We start from the raw sequence: 18,078 nt of genomic DNA, 5'->3' as shown, positions 1-18,078 counted from the left end.
CTACTACCTGAGGACTTCCATCTATGGCTTGTTCGAGTGACCCCCACGCCGCGGCTTCTTTCCGTCTGGTCTGGCGATGGACCTTTTACATAGGTACCTACCATGTAACAGATCAGCCAGGCAGTGTTATTTTGACCGTCATTGTTGAATAGGTAGCTAAGATAAATGAACTTAAAGGGGGTTTGCCTGGCTTGTTGGTTGGTGAGTCGCACACCCAGATGCCCGGTCCTAAACATGATTTTGTGAGCCGCATAAATGGGCCGAAAACTTTCATAGCCAACTTTTTCGGTGAGAGTTTGAATCGCGGGGATGATTCCCATAAGTTTCTGTGTCATTTCCGAGACTGACAATATCTCTATGAAAAATTAGATCTAATAATCAAGTTTAACTCTGGTGCTTCCTTCCTCCTGTGCAGGTGGTTCACCACTTAACTCCACCAGGGCCCCTGTAACCGCTTCCTGCCTGATTGGGACGAGGACAGGGCAGCTGGCCAATCAATCAAACTCAAAACAAACCGCAACGGAAGGATATTGCAAACCGGGAAACCACCTGCAAGCAACAGACATCACCGACCGCAACTACCTAGGGACTCGAAAAGCATGCGACTCGCAGCTTTACACCCCAGGACGTCCCAGTAAAACAGTCTCTCGGGCGGCACCCACATAGTCAAGCTCGATGAGCTCCTGCACCAGGAACGCATGCCGACTTTGCCAAGCATGCGGGGAGGGTTGCGCCAGGAGTCTCAATGCCGCCGCCGGAGCCATGTATAAATTTAGGTACTGGACCCAACTGTCAGGGAGGAAACCAAAAGGAGTTAGCCGATACAGAACGGGACAACAAGTCGAAGACAAACACAATTGGACTATTAGTCCCTTTTGCCAGATGTGTTTGGAATGTTCAGCTGCAACATCGGGGCCCTAACGCTGGCTAATGGGACCAACGGGAGCTGGAAGTAGGATGAAGGCAGGAACGGTTTAAGGTGAGTTTGGCAGTCATTACTCCGCCTACATCTGCTAAAGGTGCGGGGACATGTTGTTGTTTGTTGTTCGGCTTTTAAAGGAGAGGCCAAGTCCGGAGAAGGATGGTCACGAGGTGACAGGAGAGAACAGAACGGCCGGACCGGGAATGCGTCGAGAGCCCCAGATAAATTTTGAAGATGTTTTGCATTGAGTTTGGCTCGCTTCATCCTTCGACATAGCCATAACAGACACGGTGGGCGTTAGGTGTAGGGAACCACAGGCATGGGACGGCTTGATGGCCAAGGGGAAGTGTTTATGTTCAAGAAAGCAATCTTGTTATTTTATATCGAGAAGTCTGAGGATCGAAAAACCAAAATGTTGAATGTGGCAGGAGCCCTGTAAAAAGAGAGACCTTGCGCTAGAGTCTTCTTGTTCCCCCTCCGATCCCCCATGGATATGGGTGTGTGGATGGCCCAAGTGAGCCGAACAGATGAATGTCTAAGCAAGGGGAGGCAAAGTAGACAACGACGGTAAGACGAACAAGACACGACGACAAGTGGAAAAGCAGAAGTAAACGCAATCATCGCTATTAAACATTGAAATGGAGTAAGCGAAATCGCTGGCATGGCGCCACCACCATGCCCAACCAAAGCCAGCACCAAATCATCTCTAATGATGCCGGTGAGCACTATCAAGTATGCATGTACGCCAAATGAAAATACAACAATAAAAAACAAACACGCCGTGATGGGTTCCGAATTGTCGGCTCTGCTTTGGGGGGAGTGAATTGAAACGGCCACCTGCGGCCTTAACCCAGAACGGCCTCCTGTAAAAACCCTTGAAGTATTTTGGCCTGTGTCGTCGAGTTAGCATTTGTTCGTTTCAAGTAGAGGGATGTTAGGGTAGATTAAGGGGGTGGGGGGAGCACAACATACCAAGTTGCCATGAATCATGGAGAAATGGTTGCCTGGCATGTGCCTGAATTGCATCCGGTTTATGTCCAGGTACTCCTCCCACCTGTTTGGCCCAAAGTCGGTGCGGTTGTCGAGCAAGAAAAGGGCATGGCCTTTCGGATACGGCTCCGGCCTGGGATCCGTGGGTAGATGGCACACTCCATCCTCGCACCAAATAGCCATCACCCTGGGGCACTTCTCTTTGGGGATCGGTCTGGCATCGTAGGTGCTGAGAGCCGTGATGGAGGCGGAGAAGTGGGGAAGCAGCCACTCGGGGATCTTCTTGTCGTTACCCTCGCCGAGCAGACCAATGGATGCGAACCATGCGTGGAGCCCTTGCGGAAGCGGTTCGATAGTGACGGGGCAAGGGGCGTCGATGATGATCAGGTTCGCAACCTCTTCCCCGGCCGTGACCAATTGGTAGACTATCTCGAATGCAATGACACCTCCGGCACTCCAGCCCGCAAGCGAGTACGGGCCCTCGGGTTGGCGGTGCTTCATCTCGTCGATAAACTTGGTAGCCATGCCGTAGACACCACAATGATACTCGTCCGGCGTTCTCATGAAGGGCGAGAAGAGACCCCAGACAGACCACCCACCGCCAACTGCAGCGATCTCGGTGTACGATGTGGCAGACCCGCTGCCGTCCGGGATCATAAAAAGCTGCTTCGTTTTGTCGCTGGAAGTCCCAGACATGAGGACCGAGTTGGCTGTGCGGTGGGGAAAGTCGTCGACAATGCTGGTGGGTCTCGGCGGTTTCGGAGGGGCGGGTTCCTCCAAGGCGATCCGAGGATGCTCCCCTACGGGGGCCGTCGCGGAGGTTGCCTTGGGCTTTTCCTTGGTGCGCTGCCGCTCGCGGATGGCACGTTTCTTGGGGGCGGTGGTGACGCCCAAGACGCGCTCCACGTCTTGAAGCGTTGCGTGCTCAAGGAAGAGGTCGTTCGGAACCTCTATGCCGGCTAACTCACGGATCCGGCTGCTGATTCCTAGACCTAAGAGGGAGTCGACCCCGAGACTCGGCCAATCGGGCGCGCTAACAACTTCTCGCACGTCCACGCCCGCCTCCGTGGCAATGGACTCACGGATGATGGTTCGAAGCTCCTGGTTCTGTGCAGAATCGCGGGGCCCCGCCTCGTCCGGTGCATCACCCTTAACGGAATGCGGAGCACTATCTTCGGGCGGTGTCGTGACGTACGAGTCAGATTCCACCTCGCGAGATTCGTCGTCTGTCGTTCTTGCCGAGTCACGAGAGGACACCCTTTCATTGCGACCTGGTCTCTCAAAGTTTGCTAGGTACGTTTTGAAAGCGCCGACGGTGGGGTGGTCGAGCCAGGCTTGGGCTTCAATATCCAATTCCAACTCTTCGCGTATCTTCGAAGAGACTTGTAGAGCCATTAGGGAATCGGCACCGAGGTTCTCAAAGGCGGCGTCGTCAGCGAGCTCGCCGTGGCTGCAGCCGATTTCTCTGACAAGGATATCCATGACTGCGGCCGTCACAGACTTCAGCCTCTGGTTCACCTTGTCTATGTTAGAGGGGTTCACCGTCTCCTTCCTCTTCTTCTTTTGGGGTGCTGCTTTGATCGGCGAGGGAGCTGTGCGCGAGGCCGTCTGGGGGCCCCGCGGAGGAAGCATCATGTTGAGAGTGTGGCGTTTGATGGCTTGGAACTTGATACGGCCCGTCATGCCGATGACCTTGTCGCCATCGAAGACGTAGGCATCGCCGGCCATCATCTCCGTGCCCTTGACCGGCTGCATGCGGATGTAGCTGCGGTACTCCTTGTTTGCATTTGGAATCTCGGTGAATCTCATGGAGCCCCAGCCGTGGGAAATAAAGACTCGTTCGCGCGAATCCACAGCATCGGTGCCGTTGATGATGAAGCCCGAAATATGGCAGGCGCTGTCGATATGATAGGGGCTGAAGTAGAAGGTGCCGTCCTGGTCTGTTGTCTGGAAGCGGATCTTGGCTGTCGCTTCACAAGTAGCGCTGTCAAGGATAACCTCTTCCATGCCCCGGTAGCGGTCGCCGTAGTCGACCAAGGCGGAGAAGAGCTTGTACGCCAAGCCGCGTCCAATCTTGGAGGCAGCACCACGTTTCTCCGCCTCCATGAGGAAGTCAACACGGGACTTGATGAGGTAGGCGGCCCGGTCGAACTCGTCCTGCCAGTCGTCGTGATTGCCGTAGTAGACTTTGCAATGGGCATGCTCGAGCTTCTTGCCACCCTGGGCCGTGTGGAAGATCAAGTCGGCTTCGCCAGCCTCGGCATTAGCCCTCACCGTCAACCGCAAGATGTGACTTCCGGCCTTGTCGTCGAAAATGAGCGGCTTGAAGACCTGCATATCCGCAACGTTACAGCCGATACCCTTCGACTGGGGCCGCAGCAGCTTGTAGGCATAGTCGCACACGGTCATGGCCATGTCGCCGTACAGTGACGACGGGCACAGAGGGGCCCCGTTGACTTGGTGACCACAAACCACATTCCGAAGCTCCTCTTGGTAGAGATCGGACTCAGTCTCAACGGTCGCTATGCCGCCCTCGACACTTTCCCTGTGGAGCTTGTGTACTGTCGTCGTGGCGACCCAGGGCGTTGCAGGCTTCTGTTCCGCCGCAGCGACCGATAAGTCGTGCTTCGTGAGACACCAATCGCCCGTGTACTGGATCCAGTAGTTCTTGTCGTGGAAAGAATACGTCGGCAGGTTCAGGAGACGCACTGAGTCGGAGAAGTCGCGGTGGTACTCGTTAAAGTTGATCTTGAGGTGCGCGTTGTGCAGGGTGGCGAGGGTGCTCGTCACCGTCTTGTAACACGGCTCGCTACGGCGCAGTGTGGGGACGGCCACCGTGCTGGCGCCGAACGTAGCCTTGACCATGTTCGAAAGAACCGGGTGAGGGCCGATCTCGAGCCAAACAGTCTTGTCATCGATAGTGCCCGACTTCTGGGCTTCGATAAGGCCATCGAGAAAGTGGACCGTGTCTCGCGCGTGCTTGCGCAGGTACCCGGCGTCGATCGACTTGCTCTCAATGACGTCTCCGTGGACGGTGGAGATGATAGGGATCTTTGGGGCTTTGTAGCTAACGCCCTGTGCGAGCTTCTCAAAATCATCCAAAATGACTTCCACCTGGGGGGAGTGGAAAGCGAAGGGCACCTGCAGGTGATGGGACTTGTAACCTTGGGCGGACATATGCGCGGCCATCTCCTTTGACTTTTCCGAGTCACCGCTGACGACGGTCTCGCGGGGGCTGTTGATGCAGGCAATGTTGAGGCCGCCAGCTTCGGTGCCCATCAGCTCCAGGACGGTCTTCACCGGAGCCTGAACGGCGATCATGCCATGGCTGCCAGCTGTGCACTTTTCGACCAGCAACTTGGCACGAGAGCCGACGAGGTAGATGACATCGCTGGCGGAGAGCACGCCGGCTACTTCGAGAGCGGCATACTCTCCTAGGCTATGACCCACGACGGCAGCAGGTTTGACTCCCCACGCCCCCCACAGGCGGGCGAGGGCCATCTGGAAGCATGCCAGACCAAGTTGCAGCACAATAGGTGACATCTCGGACACGTTTTGGTCGGTGCCGTCGATGAGGGGGAGGAAGGACGGAAAGCCTTGTAAGCGGGCCAGGTCGACGAAGCCGTCGATGCTCTCGCGAAACACTGCGTGATGGTTGTAGAGCTCCTTCCCCATCGCGGCGTATTGTGACCCTTGTCCGGTGAACATCATCACCACACTGGGCTGATGGGAGACCGGGATAGTTTGGGTCAGGTCCAGCTCCATGAGGCGTTCTCTAAGGGCCGTCCGTAGATCCCCAATTTCCTTGCCTGTCACAGTCATACGGCAGACGTGGTGAGACTTCCTTGCTGTTGTGCTGTAGGAAATGTGCGAGAGCGGTGTGTCGCGGTGCCGCTCCATCCACTCGAGGAGGCGTTCGGCATTCCCCTTCACGGACTCCCAAACCCGCCCCGACAGAGTGATGACGTGGTGGGTACGAGGATCCGGATTTGCAGGCAAAACGTTCGGGGGGTCCTCGACCAGGAGGCCAGTGTTACCACCGGCTGCGCTGAAGTTATTGACGAAGACGCGCCTGGGCTTTCCATCCCTCCTTGTAAATGGGACGGGCTGGAATGCGATGTTGACGTTTCGCGCGGCAAAATCCTTGGGAAACGTCTTGTTGATCTCCCCGCCATTCTTCTGGATCCCTACATGGGGCGGGATGGTATTCTTCTCGAGCATCAAGAGTACCTTGATGAGGGCGGTGACTCCGGAGGCGGCTTCGCCGTGCCCCACGTTTGCTTTGACGGCTCCTAGAAAAAGCGGCCTGTCTTCGGGTCTGGGGCGATTCGCGGGTGCGAAAACGTCGGTGACCGACTTCATCTCGGTGCCGTCTCCAGCTTGCGTACCGGTGCCGTGCATCTCGACATAGTCGACGTCATGGGGATCGACACCAGCGTCGTCAAGGATGGCTGTAGACAGAATAGACTGCGTCGGACCGTGGGGATGCGTGATGGAGATGGCATCCGCCGAGTGGTTGGTCGCGGTGCCGAGGATGACGGCGAGAACCCTGTCTTGGTCGGCTAGGGCGTCATCCAGACGCTTGACGATGACCGATGCACATCCGTCACCACGGCAGTACCCATCGGCACCGTTGTCGAAGGTGGCGCATGGTCCCTTCTTTGACAGGAACTGGCCTTTACTGAGCCCGGCGAAGATGTCCGGGTTGGTCATGCACGAGAGGCCGCCGACAATGGCCGTGTCGCAGTCGCGGGCCCAGAGTGCTGAGCATGCCACCTGCATGGCGGCGGCGCTGGAGGAGCAAGCGGTGTCGATGTTGAGACTCGGCCCGCTGAAGCCAAAGTGATAATTGATGCGGCCAGGTCCAAAGGCGCGAACGCCGCCCGTGATGAAGTACGTGTCCACGTCCTGGGCGGCGTTGATCTCGCGCCAATCGTCCGAGGTCTGGCCATAGAAGGTGCCGATCCGATCGAGTCTTGTGGATGGCGTCCTGTTGGGGACGTAGCCTGACATTTCCAAGGCCTCGTATGCGGTGGTCAGGGCCATCCGCTGCATCGGGTCTGTGTTGCGGGCCTCGCGCGGCGACATGTTGAAGACGCGGTGGTCAAACAGGCCCGGATCCTTAATCCAGCAACCGTATGGAGTATGGCTCATATTCTTGCCCTTGCCGGAGGGGTCAACATGTGTCTTGACGTTGAAACGATCCGGTGGGACCTCGCGGTGGACAGCAAGGCCACTTTCGAGCAGTTTCCAGAGCGCTTCGTGGCTGGCAGCGTCAGGGAACCGCCCGGCCATGCCGACAATGGCAAGCTTAGGCTTCCCGCTCGAGCCGTGATTCCCAATCCTGGACGCTGTGGCCTCCGGCGCGATAGGGGGCGGCATGCGGATAGTGACCTCCAGTCCGACCTCTTGTTGGAGGCGTCTCTGAAGCGTAGTTGCATTTTGAGTCGGGCCAACGGGGAGTATGAGGCACTTATCGCTCTGGAATTCGCGAGCAGTCTCAATGCAGCCAGCGAGGACCTTGCTAAACATCAACCCTTTGTTCAAGAGGGTAGAGGCGACCGTTGTCAGGAGCGATTTCGTGTCCGAGACGGAGAACCAAATGCCAGCTGAGCAGTCCATGACTGGTGATCGCGGCTGTGTCTTGTACAAGGCGTCTTCCACCTCTGGTCTGTCAAGCTCTAGAATCCTCTCGATATCGGCTGCGGAATGCAGATGTGGCGCGTGATAGGGGCCATGGACAGGGACAGCGGTTGGGTCGGCCGTGAGGATCCCATTGTTGACTATGGCATCTAGCGTGCTGGGTGGGCCAGACACTGCGAGACTATTGTCGGATACCGCGCTAATATACGCACGGCTAGCAGGAGGAAGGTTCTGTTAAAACGGCGTGTCAGTTACTCGACTCAGCGAAGCAGGGCAGGCGGCGGGTAACTCACGGAGGCAACATGGAAAATGTCCAATTTTTCGGTGGCGTCTTCAACGCTCAACGCTGAGAAGATGTAGGTCCAGTTTTCGGTTCGTTCAGAAGCCGGGTTTAGTCGTTGCGCAACGGCGTGGACGTAGGAGCCTGTCTTGAAAGCCAAGAGAACCGTTTGGACGCCGACATGGACGAGGTCGGGCAACGAGGGCGCTATCGAGATAGCGGATGCAGCCCAGAGTCCCGAGCAGAGCCCGATGAGATGGGTGTTACGAGGCTGTGTGATATCGCCGCAGTGCTTCTCGGCGTGGCTACATTGTCATAGTCAGAGGAGGCGGCCCGAAACAAGCCCGGAAAACTAGGAAGGGGGCTGGGAAGTTGGCAAGCGTGCCTGGCGTAGACTCACTCGAGGTAGTGCGCAAGTTGCGATATTGTCAGCAGCGCCGCGTCAATACCCGCATGTTTCAGGGGCGCGTTGTGGTATCGTTCGTTGAGCTGCCGCAGGTTTCGAAATTCGGGTAGAGTTGCTCGCTCCAAAGTAGGTAGCTTCTCGACGGCTCCCACCAGAGCGTGGTTTGCTTGCTGTAAGAAGACCCTTGCCAGCTCGCCGTGCTTGGACTGGCGGTAGAACTGAGCGAGAAAGCTATGGCTGTCGAGTGACTGATCCCCAAACAGGAGGAATGCCGGCCGCTCGGCCCAGCTCTCGTCGAGGTTGGCCTCCATGTTGACGTGGGTTAGGAAGGCCAAGGACGCCGTGCTGCTTCACGGGATGGCGGGTTTGTGGCTGTTGATAGAGAGCTACAAACTAAAGAAAGAAACTCGAACAAGATATCGAAGCAACGCAGGGCAAAGAAAGTGTCTTATAGCATGCATTCAAGTAACAAAGTAATGTAAAGCTCGGACAAGAGGTTGGGGATGGCAGATCGTAGTCTAATGGGACCACGTCGACGGAAGAAGCATGGATGGAATCACCGCACGCATTTTACCGGCCATGACATCCCCCGGCGTCTGAAGCGACATTTGATAGCCCTATGGACTTGCCTTTTTGTCCCCGGGCCCACGAGAAAGAGGCGGTACCACCCCAAGTGGTAGGTACCTGGCCGCAGGTATCGACATCGAAACGGCGGGAAGGAGCTCCGGATAGAAGTTCCATGTTGTGTAGCGACGACTCGATGGAGTAGGCGCCATGTGATAATCCGAGAAAAGAAACCGGAAGCGTTGTTGCATGGGCCGGTTGAACAGACCGGTTGGCTGGATTGGGTGAGGAACGAGAGCGTCACGGTATTCCTGCAGCGCGTTTGCAGTCGCGCGTTCCTGTTCTCGGTCTCAGTTCAGGGTCAGGTACCTGCTGCCAGTGCTGAGGATCTGCTCGTTGGCATACTGCGCCTCGTCCCTGAATGGATTGTCTGTCCGATGGGACAGAAACCACCTGTCGCAAACCATTTTACACCTCTAGCGTAAATCCGCCGGCTCGTAGGGGAAGCATCGGCCGGCGGGACGGACTCCCCCATCCTCCCCTCCCTCCAGCACGGACTCCCGCACCACGGCCCAGGTGAGCGATTGCACCACAAAAATTCATGGTGGGGGGTGGGTTGCGGATGTGGTAGAGGTGGTTGCCTGCCAATTGTTTGTTTTCGACTCGTTGGGCGTGCTGCCGTCGGGATTCTCAGGGTCGATATTTTGTACTTCCATGCAAAACGCGGTGAAGGCGGTTGGAGGGGGAGAAGTGGCATGTCGTCGCTGCCAACCAATAGTTTTCGGTGGGAACGGGAGAGCCTCATCGGCGTGAAAGGTGCTTGGTTGGTCGTTCATGCGCCAAGGCTTCCCTTTCTGGGTACCTACCTTCGTACCTACCTAGTTTGGGCCCGTTAGAAGGTTGGGGAGCGGGGTGGTGAGTGGTGGGTGGGGGTTAACTCGCCTGCGCCTGCCGGGAAACGACGATGGAATCCGGGTTGGATTTCAGTTCTTTGGCCACATTCCATGTTTCTATCCAGTCCGAGTGTCTCACTCAGAGCATCCAACCTGCCCTATACCTCCTCAAAATCACCGAACGACAGATAAGGTGAACTAAGACAACGCCAGTTTCATATGATGCCCATACGCAGTACCAGATCTTCCTGTTGTCATCTGCGGGTCGTCTGCAACACAGCGTCTCGGTAGAGGTAGACTACTCGACGTGTCGAGTGTGTGAACACATTGTGGAATGGCCCGGGGCTAGTCGCTGCCCGATACAGACCAGACAGGGTGCGCAGCTGCCAACCACGGATCACTTGGAATCTGAGGTATGGACATCCATGAGAGAGATGGGACTTGCAGAGTAGATGGCTCGGCACAACCTTACACATGGAGGAAAAGCGGGCACCTCAGGTGGTTCGATACCCAAGCAGAGTTAATGGAAGGCACGAATCGAAACCTGGAAAGTTCACTCCTGGTCTGAGAAGATGAGCACCGTAAAATAACAACTAACAACGGTGAAAAAGAAAAGAAAAAGGAAGCCATACCCAAGCTCGTTGACTGGGACACCAGATTAGGTATGCGAAATACCAAACCGAGGGCCGGCTCTATTCCAGTGAATTCACCGACGAATCTTCCATTTGACCAAATTTGCGGTATTACTTCGAGAACCCGGCGTGCTTGCCATCCTCGTTTGCAAAACAACGGATCACTCACCACCCATCTCACTCGCACCTCAACCTCTAATCGGTGATATCCAACCCCCCCTTCATCCATTGAGAGGTATGTACATGATCTATGTCTCGAACAGGCTCACGGCATGCTGTCCGGCGTCAACCAAAAGTGGTTGGCTCGGGCAAACCTTCCCCTTAGGTACGATTACCATCACCACAACCACCGCCGGACCCCCGATTGTCCGACCCGTCACGCGATTGAAGAACATGCGGCAATCACGGTCTTGGCAAAATTTAACACGAACTATTTTCGGCTTCTCGGCATCCTGGCTGAGTGTGGTTTGGCCAAAGCTGCAAGGTTTCGCCATGGAGGCGACGGAAGGCGGACTGCGGACGGCGGACGAACACATCTCACTGGGTAACCTCCTTCTCTGCTTACTTGCGTGGGGAGCCCCGGGATATATCAGTTGTCATCAACACCAAGTTTCAGTTTGGTAACCTTTCAGAAAGCTCAACGTCGCGTCGAAGCAGATCTGGTGGCTCGGCAGGTGCTCTGTTCTAGGCTCGGTCGAGGCCAGCCGATGTGGTGAAACAGCTACCTGAGACGTATTTTCCTTTGTTTAGGTTCGGCGTGATGATTCACCGGCACGAAACCAGAATCTCCGGTTCAATCCCCATGCCGGACTTGTCATGCATGACGGGTGGCTGATAAATACGGCGATTCATGATCCCTGAATAGGCAAGTGTGCCATAACCTACTCGGGGTTGCCAAAGACGGGTGCTCGTAGCCGGTCCATATGGTGCCACTTTCGCATCCGGTCACACTTCCGGTCCTGGGGGACAGAAGCAGGCTCGCGTTTGCTTACAGTGTCCAGCAACAACTCAGCAACCCCCCTTTAAGTCACGGTATTCGAGCGAGGAAACCAGCTGATAATCAGCAGTAAATACGACCGCGCTTCCGAGAGACTTGTATGTGCTGTCATTGTACCCAACTGCTGACTTCCTGAGGCCAACGGGCCCTCTGCGCCCCACGGGATGCACCTGTGTAGATGCCCGAATGAAGACCGCCAGTGACTCTGACGGCAACAGTGGTTTCCCCACCGCCCCGTGCAGTTATCTACCTAGATACGGTCCCATAAACAGCCATGGCACCATGTGATGGTGATGAACGTGCACCAACGAGGCCCAAATGTGTGGATACACGGCCAATATCCGGAGGAACCGCGGCCTCTCTCGTGCCGTATCACAATATGGTTTTGTGTGGCCGGCTGCGGCCTGGCCCCCCGCGTCGGCCCGGAAGAAGCATCGGACGGGCTCCACGAGCTGAGACGCTTGTCTTCCATGTTCTTTTTGGGCAGGCTGCCGCCGTGTAACAGGACTTCGGGTGTGAGCTGCGGGACACGTCTCAGCGCCCGGTCCGAGCCCATGTACATGACATGGCATCATGGATTGGCTGACATGGCACTGTGTGGGCGGAGAAAGTAGAGCGGTGTTGCTGTGCATGGGATGAGCAGCAGGAGGATGCCTAAAGAGGTGGGCGGCGGGATCTGTAGGCTGTGGGAGTGGATAACTTATAAAAGAAAAGAAAGGAATCACCGACAGACTTTGTTCATTACCTAGTCTCTGCTAACAAGTACAATTTGTCTCTCTTTCCTTCCCTGTTGACCCTTCCCCCGCATTCTTTTGTCCGCCCAGATTACTCTTCTGTTGAGTATGACGCACTATATATCAAGTCAATATAACGGTGAACATATTCACGAACCCGCCCCCAAACAATGAAAGCACTTACCCATCATAAGAAGTCGGCGGCACGGTGATGAAGCCGGTGGTATTCGTCGCATTCTGAGTGTTTCCGGCAGCGTTACCCTGGTACGGGGTGCCAATCTTCTTACAAGCTGCGATGTGGTCGTCGGGGAATGTCATGTTGCGCAGGCGCTCAGGGGCCGCGATGATGGTGGCCGTCAGGCCCATCTCGACGTGCCATTCAATGTGGCAGTGGAACAGCCAAACGCCCGGATTGGTGGCGCGGAAGCGCAGCACGGCGTACGATTTGGGCATGACGACGACTGTGTCGCGCATCGGCGGGTTGGCCGCGTACGTCTCGTTCTTCCCCGGCCACTTGCCCACCCCGCTCGCCCCCCGTTCCAGCACCTGGAAGTGGTGTCCGTGTAGATGGAAAGGATGGGAGGTAGCGTCGATGTTGTTAACCACGATCTGCACGGTGTCATTGTAGTTGGCGATGAAGGGATTGACTTGCCCGTAGATGGCCGGATTCGTGTTTTGGTCGCCCGTCGTGGCGGCGCTGTAGAGCGTCGGTACCTTCTGGCCAATGTAGGTGAGGTTATTAACACACGATCGATGGTACCCGTTCTGGTCAAGGCAGAAGTTGAAGTCGAGCTTCATCAGTTTGTCGTACGAGCCATAGGCCGCCGCTCCGTCGTAGGGCTTGAAGTGGGCGTCGTCGACGGGTTTCCACTCATTTACGACAGAGGTCGTGTTCAGTGGCTGTGAGGCGTCCATGACAAGGTAGCCCGTGTAGTTATGGGCCCAGGTCTTCTTTTCAGTCGCGCTGGTCCAGTCCCGGTTGACGTCGAGCGACACCAGGAAGGGGTAGTTCCCGCTATCGCTGTCGGTGGCCGAGACAAGAACGTCGTACCGCTGAGCAGGCGCCAGGCGCAGCTGGCGGGCATCTTCTTCCTTGATATATGCTCCGTCGTTCATGATGACTTTCATGGTGTGCGGATCGAACTGGACCATTACGGCGCCGAAGGCGGCGTAGTTGATCATGCGGATGCGATACGTCTTTCCCTGTGTGAGGTTAATGTGCAAGCCCCGGCCCTCGTTGACAGTAATGTTATCGGGCATCGGCGGGAGAAATCGAGTATTGGAAGGGGAGAGCATGTCCTGCACCACGGTGATGCTATCGTTGTGGTACCTGTCGACAATGAGCCTTGAGTTCTGGGAGTTGGGTCGATGCCCACTTACCAGTCTGAAACGGCCAGTACGTGCTCCTCGTCGTACCTCCCTTGGTAGGGGTCGTTGGGGTCCTTCACGATGAGAGAACCGCGCAAGCCATCGGGATACTGCCCCATGTTATGGGAGTGGTCTTCGCCCTGCGTGTTAGCACCAACCAAAGTTACTCGTGACGGGTGTACTTACACCAATATGTGCCCGGGGCATCAACAGTGAACTGATACTTGACGGAAGAATTTGGCGGTATCGCGCACTGCGTCACACCACTAGGACCGTCCATGTTGGGAGTCGGAACCTGGCTGATGCCGTGAAAATGCAGCCCAGTAGTCTGGTTGTTGAGCTTGTTGTTCAGGTTGACGACGACGGTGTCGCCCACCGTGGCCTCGATCGGGGGGCATGGCCATCCGTTGTTAATCCCAACAACGGATCTTCCGAAGCCATCGGGGCTTGCCCATACCCAACTCACGTTCCAGTCGTAGTTGACGGTTCCTGCGTTGACGAGACTCGCCAGGAACAGGCATGCTAGCAACTTAGCAACCGGTACGAACATGTTCCAGAACTGGCGGACCAAGCGAAGGCGACGCGGTTATGAAGTGAGGGTGGTTATTGAAGGTGCAGACGCAAAAGCGACGCGTGAGGAGATAGCAGAAGTGGCAAAAACGCCTCAAAGGCTGCCCTTAAGAAGCGGAAGACGCCATCCTTGGCCTCTGGAGAATCAGCCAGTGTGCGGCTTCTGATTGCGTACACGGGGAGCCCCGTGCGAACCCACGGACATGTCAAGCCTTTGCCGAGGGCTGTCGCCATGGCTGCCAACCGTCACCGGTTCCCTTTTCCAATCCAGGGCCGAGGAGACTAGCCTGAGGGTTCGCCACCCTCGGTAACATCTAGCCAATCTCGAGCAGGCTTCGAGCACCAACTAGATGCCTAGATATCAGGAGGGACTAAGTCAATGCCTAATCGGTGAGCAAGGCGTGATGGAAGAGAATAACAGGCGACGGTAATGTTTGAACCATATGCGAAGCTAAGCTCAAGCTATAACATTGTTAATCGTAACTCTTGCGCACTTTCTGTAGGTAGAGGGATTACCCATAACGATGTATATTGAGAGTCGTTGACATGCTGTAAAATATAATAAGACCACGAAGAGAACATGACAATGGAACCAACTTGGTGGTCAAGGCCAACCGTCAGATGCTCTTCGTCGGCTACCAATGGTCCGTCTGTCAAGATAACAGAACGACACTTCTCTTGGACAATTGTGCTCTGAAAATAACCGCTTCCCCCCTTTTCTTTTTCTTCTTCTCCCGGGGATGGACGGAATGGCTTGGGAGGTTGTTGACAATTCGGGACGTTGAAGTTGGGATGGAAGTGGGGGGGTAGGGTGGGGGCACACAAAGTCCCCTAACCTTGTGGCGGGGTGGGGGCAATCCCAAGAGCGGCCCGGAGCGCGCCTCGCACCCGATGCCAGCTGGCGTATTTGTACCGAGGTTGGTCGCAGCGTGGTCAAGGTTAGGTAGGGAGTTCATCTGAACACGACTCTCGTGACTTCAGACGCGTGTATTCGGAAACTTGAACGGGGACGAGCATCAAGCATTGCAGTGCTGCCGTGTCCAAGACCCAAAAGCACTGAACCTGCTGAGACCCGTCTTACCTCGCACAGCACCCTTCAAATACGAGAGGGCTTGCAGCTGCACCCTGTATACACCCTACCCTGTATGTACCTACATGGAAAGGTCAGGATCATTAAACGCTGCTTGAAATTCCCTGGGTTTGGATATTACGTTGATTCGAGTGCCTGAGCAACGTTGTATTCATCACATGTCATGATACCTCTCCATCCCATCAACCGCAACAACACCACAACACCACATCACCCACCAATCCCCCCACTCAAAAGGTACACTCCCTCACCCTCCCACCCCTAGCAGCACCCCCCACCGCGTACTCCACCCACCTGGCCACGCCCCTGCGGCCGCCGACGAGGACGCTTCCCGGGTTCATGACGTGGCAGCCCTCGTAGGTGACGCAGAAGGGCGGCGCCGTCGTGTCCACCAGCACCAGCGCCGTCGGCAGCGGGTACAGGTACATGGCCGTGGTGTAGTCCCAGTGCACGGGCCGCGCGCTCTGCCGGAACGGCGCGAGGTAGCCCTGGTCGAGCAGCGTCTTGACCAGCTTGCGCGCGATCACCGTGTCGTACGGGATGGTGGCGGCGGCGGCCTCGTCGTCGGCGTTGCCCGGTTGGGGCTGCTGCGGTTGGGGCTGCTGCGGTTGGGGGGTGCCGTCGTCGAGGTCCATCGCTTCCAGGCCCGGCGCTAGTGGGGAGGAGGGGGCGGGGTTGGCGCCGGACATGGTGGTGTCTTCGGTTTGGGTGGGTTGCGAGGAGGCATCGGCTGCTGTGGGGTTTTTGCCTTTGAGGCGGACTGAGGAGCGGCGGAGGCGAGCGGATATGTCGTCGCGGAAGAGGACTATTTCGTGGTTTGGTCCAAACAGAGAGAGGCGGCTGGGATTGGTGGTCCAGATGGCTTCGCCACCCTTTCCTTCGGCGGGAGAGAGCCCCGCATCGGCGTTGGCCGTGGTGAAAACCCGCTTGATCCGTGAGGTGAACAGCTCTGGGACGGAGTTTCGGGGAAGTGGGACGGCAGAACCCCCTGAAAATGCGGACGCCCACCCGTCATTATCGCCCGGGACGAAGATGAAGGTTGCCGTGGACAAGAGCGTGGGGAAGTCGGCCAGCGTCGAGGCTAGGGCGTCAAAGAACTCTTTGTACTCTATGCTCCCACCGCTCCCGCCACGCGCCATGACGGCGTGGGTAGTGAAGTTACCGGCGAGGACGAATGTCATGGGTGTTGATCCTTCCGGATCGGTGGCGTAGAGGGAGAGGATCTTCTTCAGCGCCTGCAGGCTGCGTGGCACGTCGAGGTTCAGCTCGCCCACGATCACTACACGCCCTCGTCCGGGGCTGTCTGGATCGGCCAGCGCTGGTTGCCGCAGCAATCTCTGCTCCATCTTTCGCATGCGAGACCCCACGGCCCGCTCACTGCCCACACCGAGAAAGTCGATCCACCCAAAACCGCCACCGATTGTGTGGTCCGGACCCCCATCCAACCCACTAACTCCCAGCGTCGCTCGCCGCTTCTCGCATGGTGGTTGTCCGATAAAGAACCCCTGAAAGCGCCCCCCGATGGTGCCTCCCACGCCGCTGCTCCCGCTTAGTCCCTTGCCTATAGACTCCTCCTCTTCTTCGTAAACACCGTCGATTAGAACGACCATGCCAGGGGTGAACCAAGCTGAGTCCTCCGGGATGGCGACTGCGTGAGACAAATCGAGAGTGATGGTTCCGGTCAAGTCACTAATGGCCAGGTTGCCCGTGGGTAACATGACGAGCATTCCAAGCAGCATGTGATTCGTGCCATGCCGACCAAGGAGGTTCGCTATCGGGGTTATCTTGTGCGATTGCATTGTTGTGGATGCGCTTCGACGCAGACCAGTTGTCCTGGCGCTCGTTACTGCCGACGTCTGAAACGATTCGTTACGGAGAAGGCGTTGGTGGACGACGTTGTACCTATTTCGGAAAGCGTCGGTTTTGTGGGAGGCCGGTGGTAGGAGGGATGGTTTGGAACCAACTCTTGTCCGTCGTTAGCGGAGCGTCCACCCCAGGAGAGGGAAAGTTCATACTTCTCGAAATGCTTCTTGGCGACGTTGTACGCGTACCGGGGTTGCTCAAAAGCACCGATAACCTTCAGCCATCTCCTGACATCCTGCAGCCCTTCGTCATCTGGCTCCTCGTCAAAACCGATGCCCGACATGCCAAAGCTGGCCTGGCTGTCGTCCCGTGTAAGCGTTGCTGTTGGTCTCAGCCCGAGCCGCGTCTTGGAATGGTCCGGGTTTTCGGTCGGCTCTAGCATCAAGCTGTTTTGTCGGCTCAACCCCCGTGGTCCACTCATTATCTTGCCGCCGCTCATGTTCCCTTCTAGAGTCTTCAGCATGTCCTTCAGCTCAGGGCTGGCTCCTTCCACAATGACCCCCCCATTGCAGTTCTTCCACGTCCGAGCCACCTCCTCTAGGACTTTCTCCGCCAAGCCTTCTTCCCTCCATCCCGAGCCGCAGTGTCTCCCGATGAAGGTAGCGAGTTCTTGGAGCGCCGAGGACGTCAGCGTTAGGCCATGCTTTTTGGTAAATGTGCGGAAAGCAAGAGGTCGGAGGGTGGCAGGGGGTAGTATAATGGGGAGGACAGCTGCTTTGGCGGGAGCGGGAGGTTGAAACGGCCTTAACGGGTGCGCTGGTGTCGCAAAGGCGGGAGACGAAGACGGGATCGCGCTCGAGGGGGCGGCATTCTTGGGCGCGAAAAACGGCGGTGGGGGTGGTTTGGCTCGCTTGGACCCCTTTTCGGGACTTTTTGGTTGATTTTTCCGCGGGCTCTTCTTTGGACTCTGTATGACCATCATCGTGACGTTGTTTGTATTGGATTTAGTGGGATTGGTGTTGCTGGTGGTTTTGGGTTCGAGGTGTGCAGGACCGCGTTAATGGGCTTGCAACGGCGCGTCGACTTCCCGCGTTTGGCGGGGCAAGACAGGGGTGGAAGACGGGACGCAAACCAGGGTCTTGCTGAGTCTGTGCGTTCCCGGCAGGCAAGTGGAGCTCAATTGAAG

General features: G+C 56.6%; 4 protein-coding genes across 4 annotated transcripts; all 4 read right to left on the bottom strand.

Annotated features, from left to right (window-relative positions):
* Positions 1–1,264: 1,264 nt before the first annotated feature.
* B0H64DRAFT_37567 (uncharacterized protein) lies at positions 1,265–1,705 on the bottom strand. Its single transcript, XM_062802432.1, has one exon. It carries the CDS (start codon positions 1,583–1,585, stop codon positions 1,301–1,303), a length of 285 nt encoding a protein of 94 aa, XP_062664919.1. The 5' UTR covers positions 1,586–1,705; the 3' UTR covers positions 1,265–1,300.
* On the bottom strand, positions 1,677–8,674 carry B0H64DRAFT_37570 (polyketide synthase). The gene is made up of 4 exons (XM_062802435.1): positions 8,236–8,674; positions 7,849–8,140; positions 1,895–7,786; positions 1,677–1,812 (listed from the first exon to the last, which is right to left on the bottom strand). The coding sequence occupies exons 1-4, from the start codon at positions 8,550–8,552 to the stop codon at positions 1,768–1,770; spliced, it is 6,546 nt and encodes a 2,181-aa protein (XP_062664918.1). The 5' UTR covers positions 8,553–8,674; the 3' UTR covers positions 1,677–1,767.
* A 3,372-nt stretch (positions 8,675–12,046) lies between these two features.
* B0H64DRAFT_37531 (Cupredoxin) lies at positions 12,047–14,264 on the bottom strand. Its single transcript, XM_062802408.1, has 4 exons — positions 13,616–14,264; positions 13,442–13,562; positions 12,246–13,391; positions 12,047–12,177 (listed from the first exon to the last, which is right to left on the bottom strand). Exons 1-4 carry the CDS (start codon positions 13,977–13,979, stop codon positions 12,153–12,155), a joined length of 1,656 nt encoding a protein of 551 aa, XP_062664917.1. The 5' UTR covers positions 13,980–14,264; the 3' UTR covers positions 12,047–12,152.
* Positions 14,265–14,965: 701 nt separating this feature from the next.
* B0H64DRAFT_335080 (DNA polymerase alpha/epsilon subunit B-domain-containing protein) lies at positions 14,966–17,949 on the bottom strand. The gene is made up of 2 exons (XM_062801119.1): positions 17,105–17,949; positions 14,966–17,054 (listed from the first exon to the last, which is right to left on the bottom strand). Exons 1-2 carry the CDS (start codon positions 17,872–17,874, stop codon positions 15,320–15,322), a joined length of 2,505 nt encoding a protein of 834 aa, XP_062664916.1. The 5' UTR covers positions 17,875–17,949; the 3' UTR covers positions 14,966–15,319.
* Positions 17,950–18,078: the final 129 nt, after the last annotated feature.

Source organism: Chaetomium fimeti (assembly GCF_033439085.1).
Source record: "Chaetomium fimeti strain CBS 168.71 chromosome Unknown B0H64scaffold_1, whole genome shotgun sequence".
NCBI lineage: Eukaryota > Fungi > Ascomycota > Sordariomycetes > Sordariales > Chaetomiaceae > Chaetomium > Chaetomium fimeti.
This window is presented reverse-complemented; position numbering and strand designations above follow the sequence as displayed.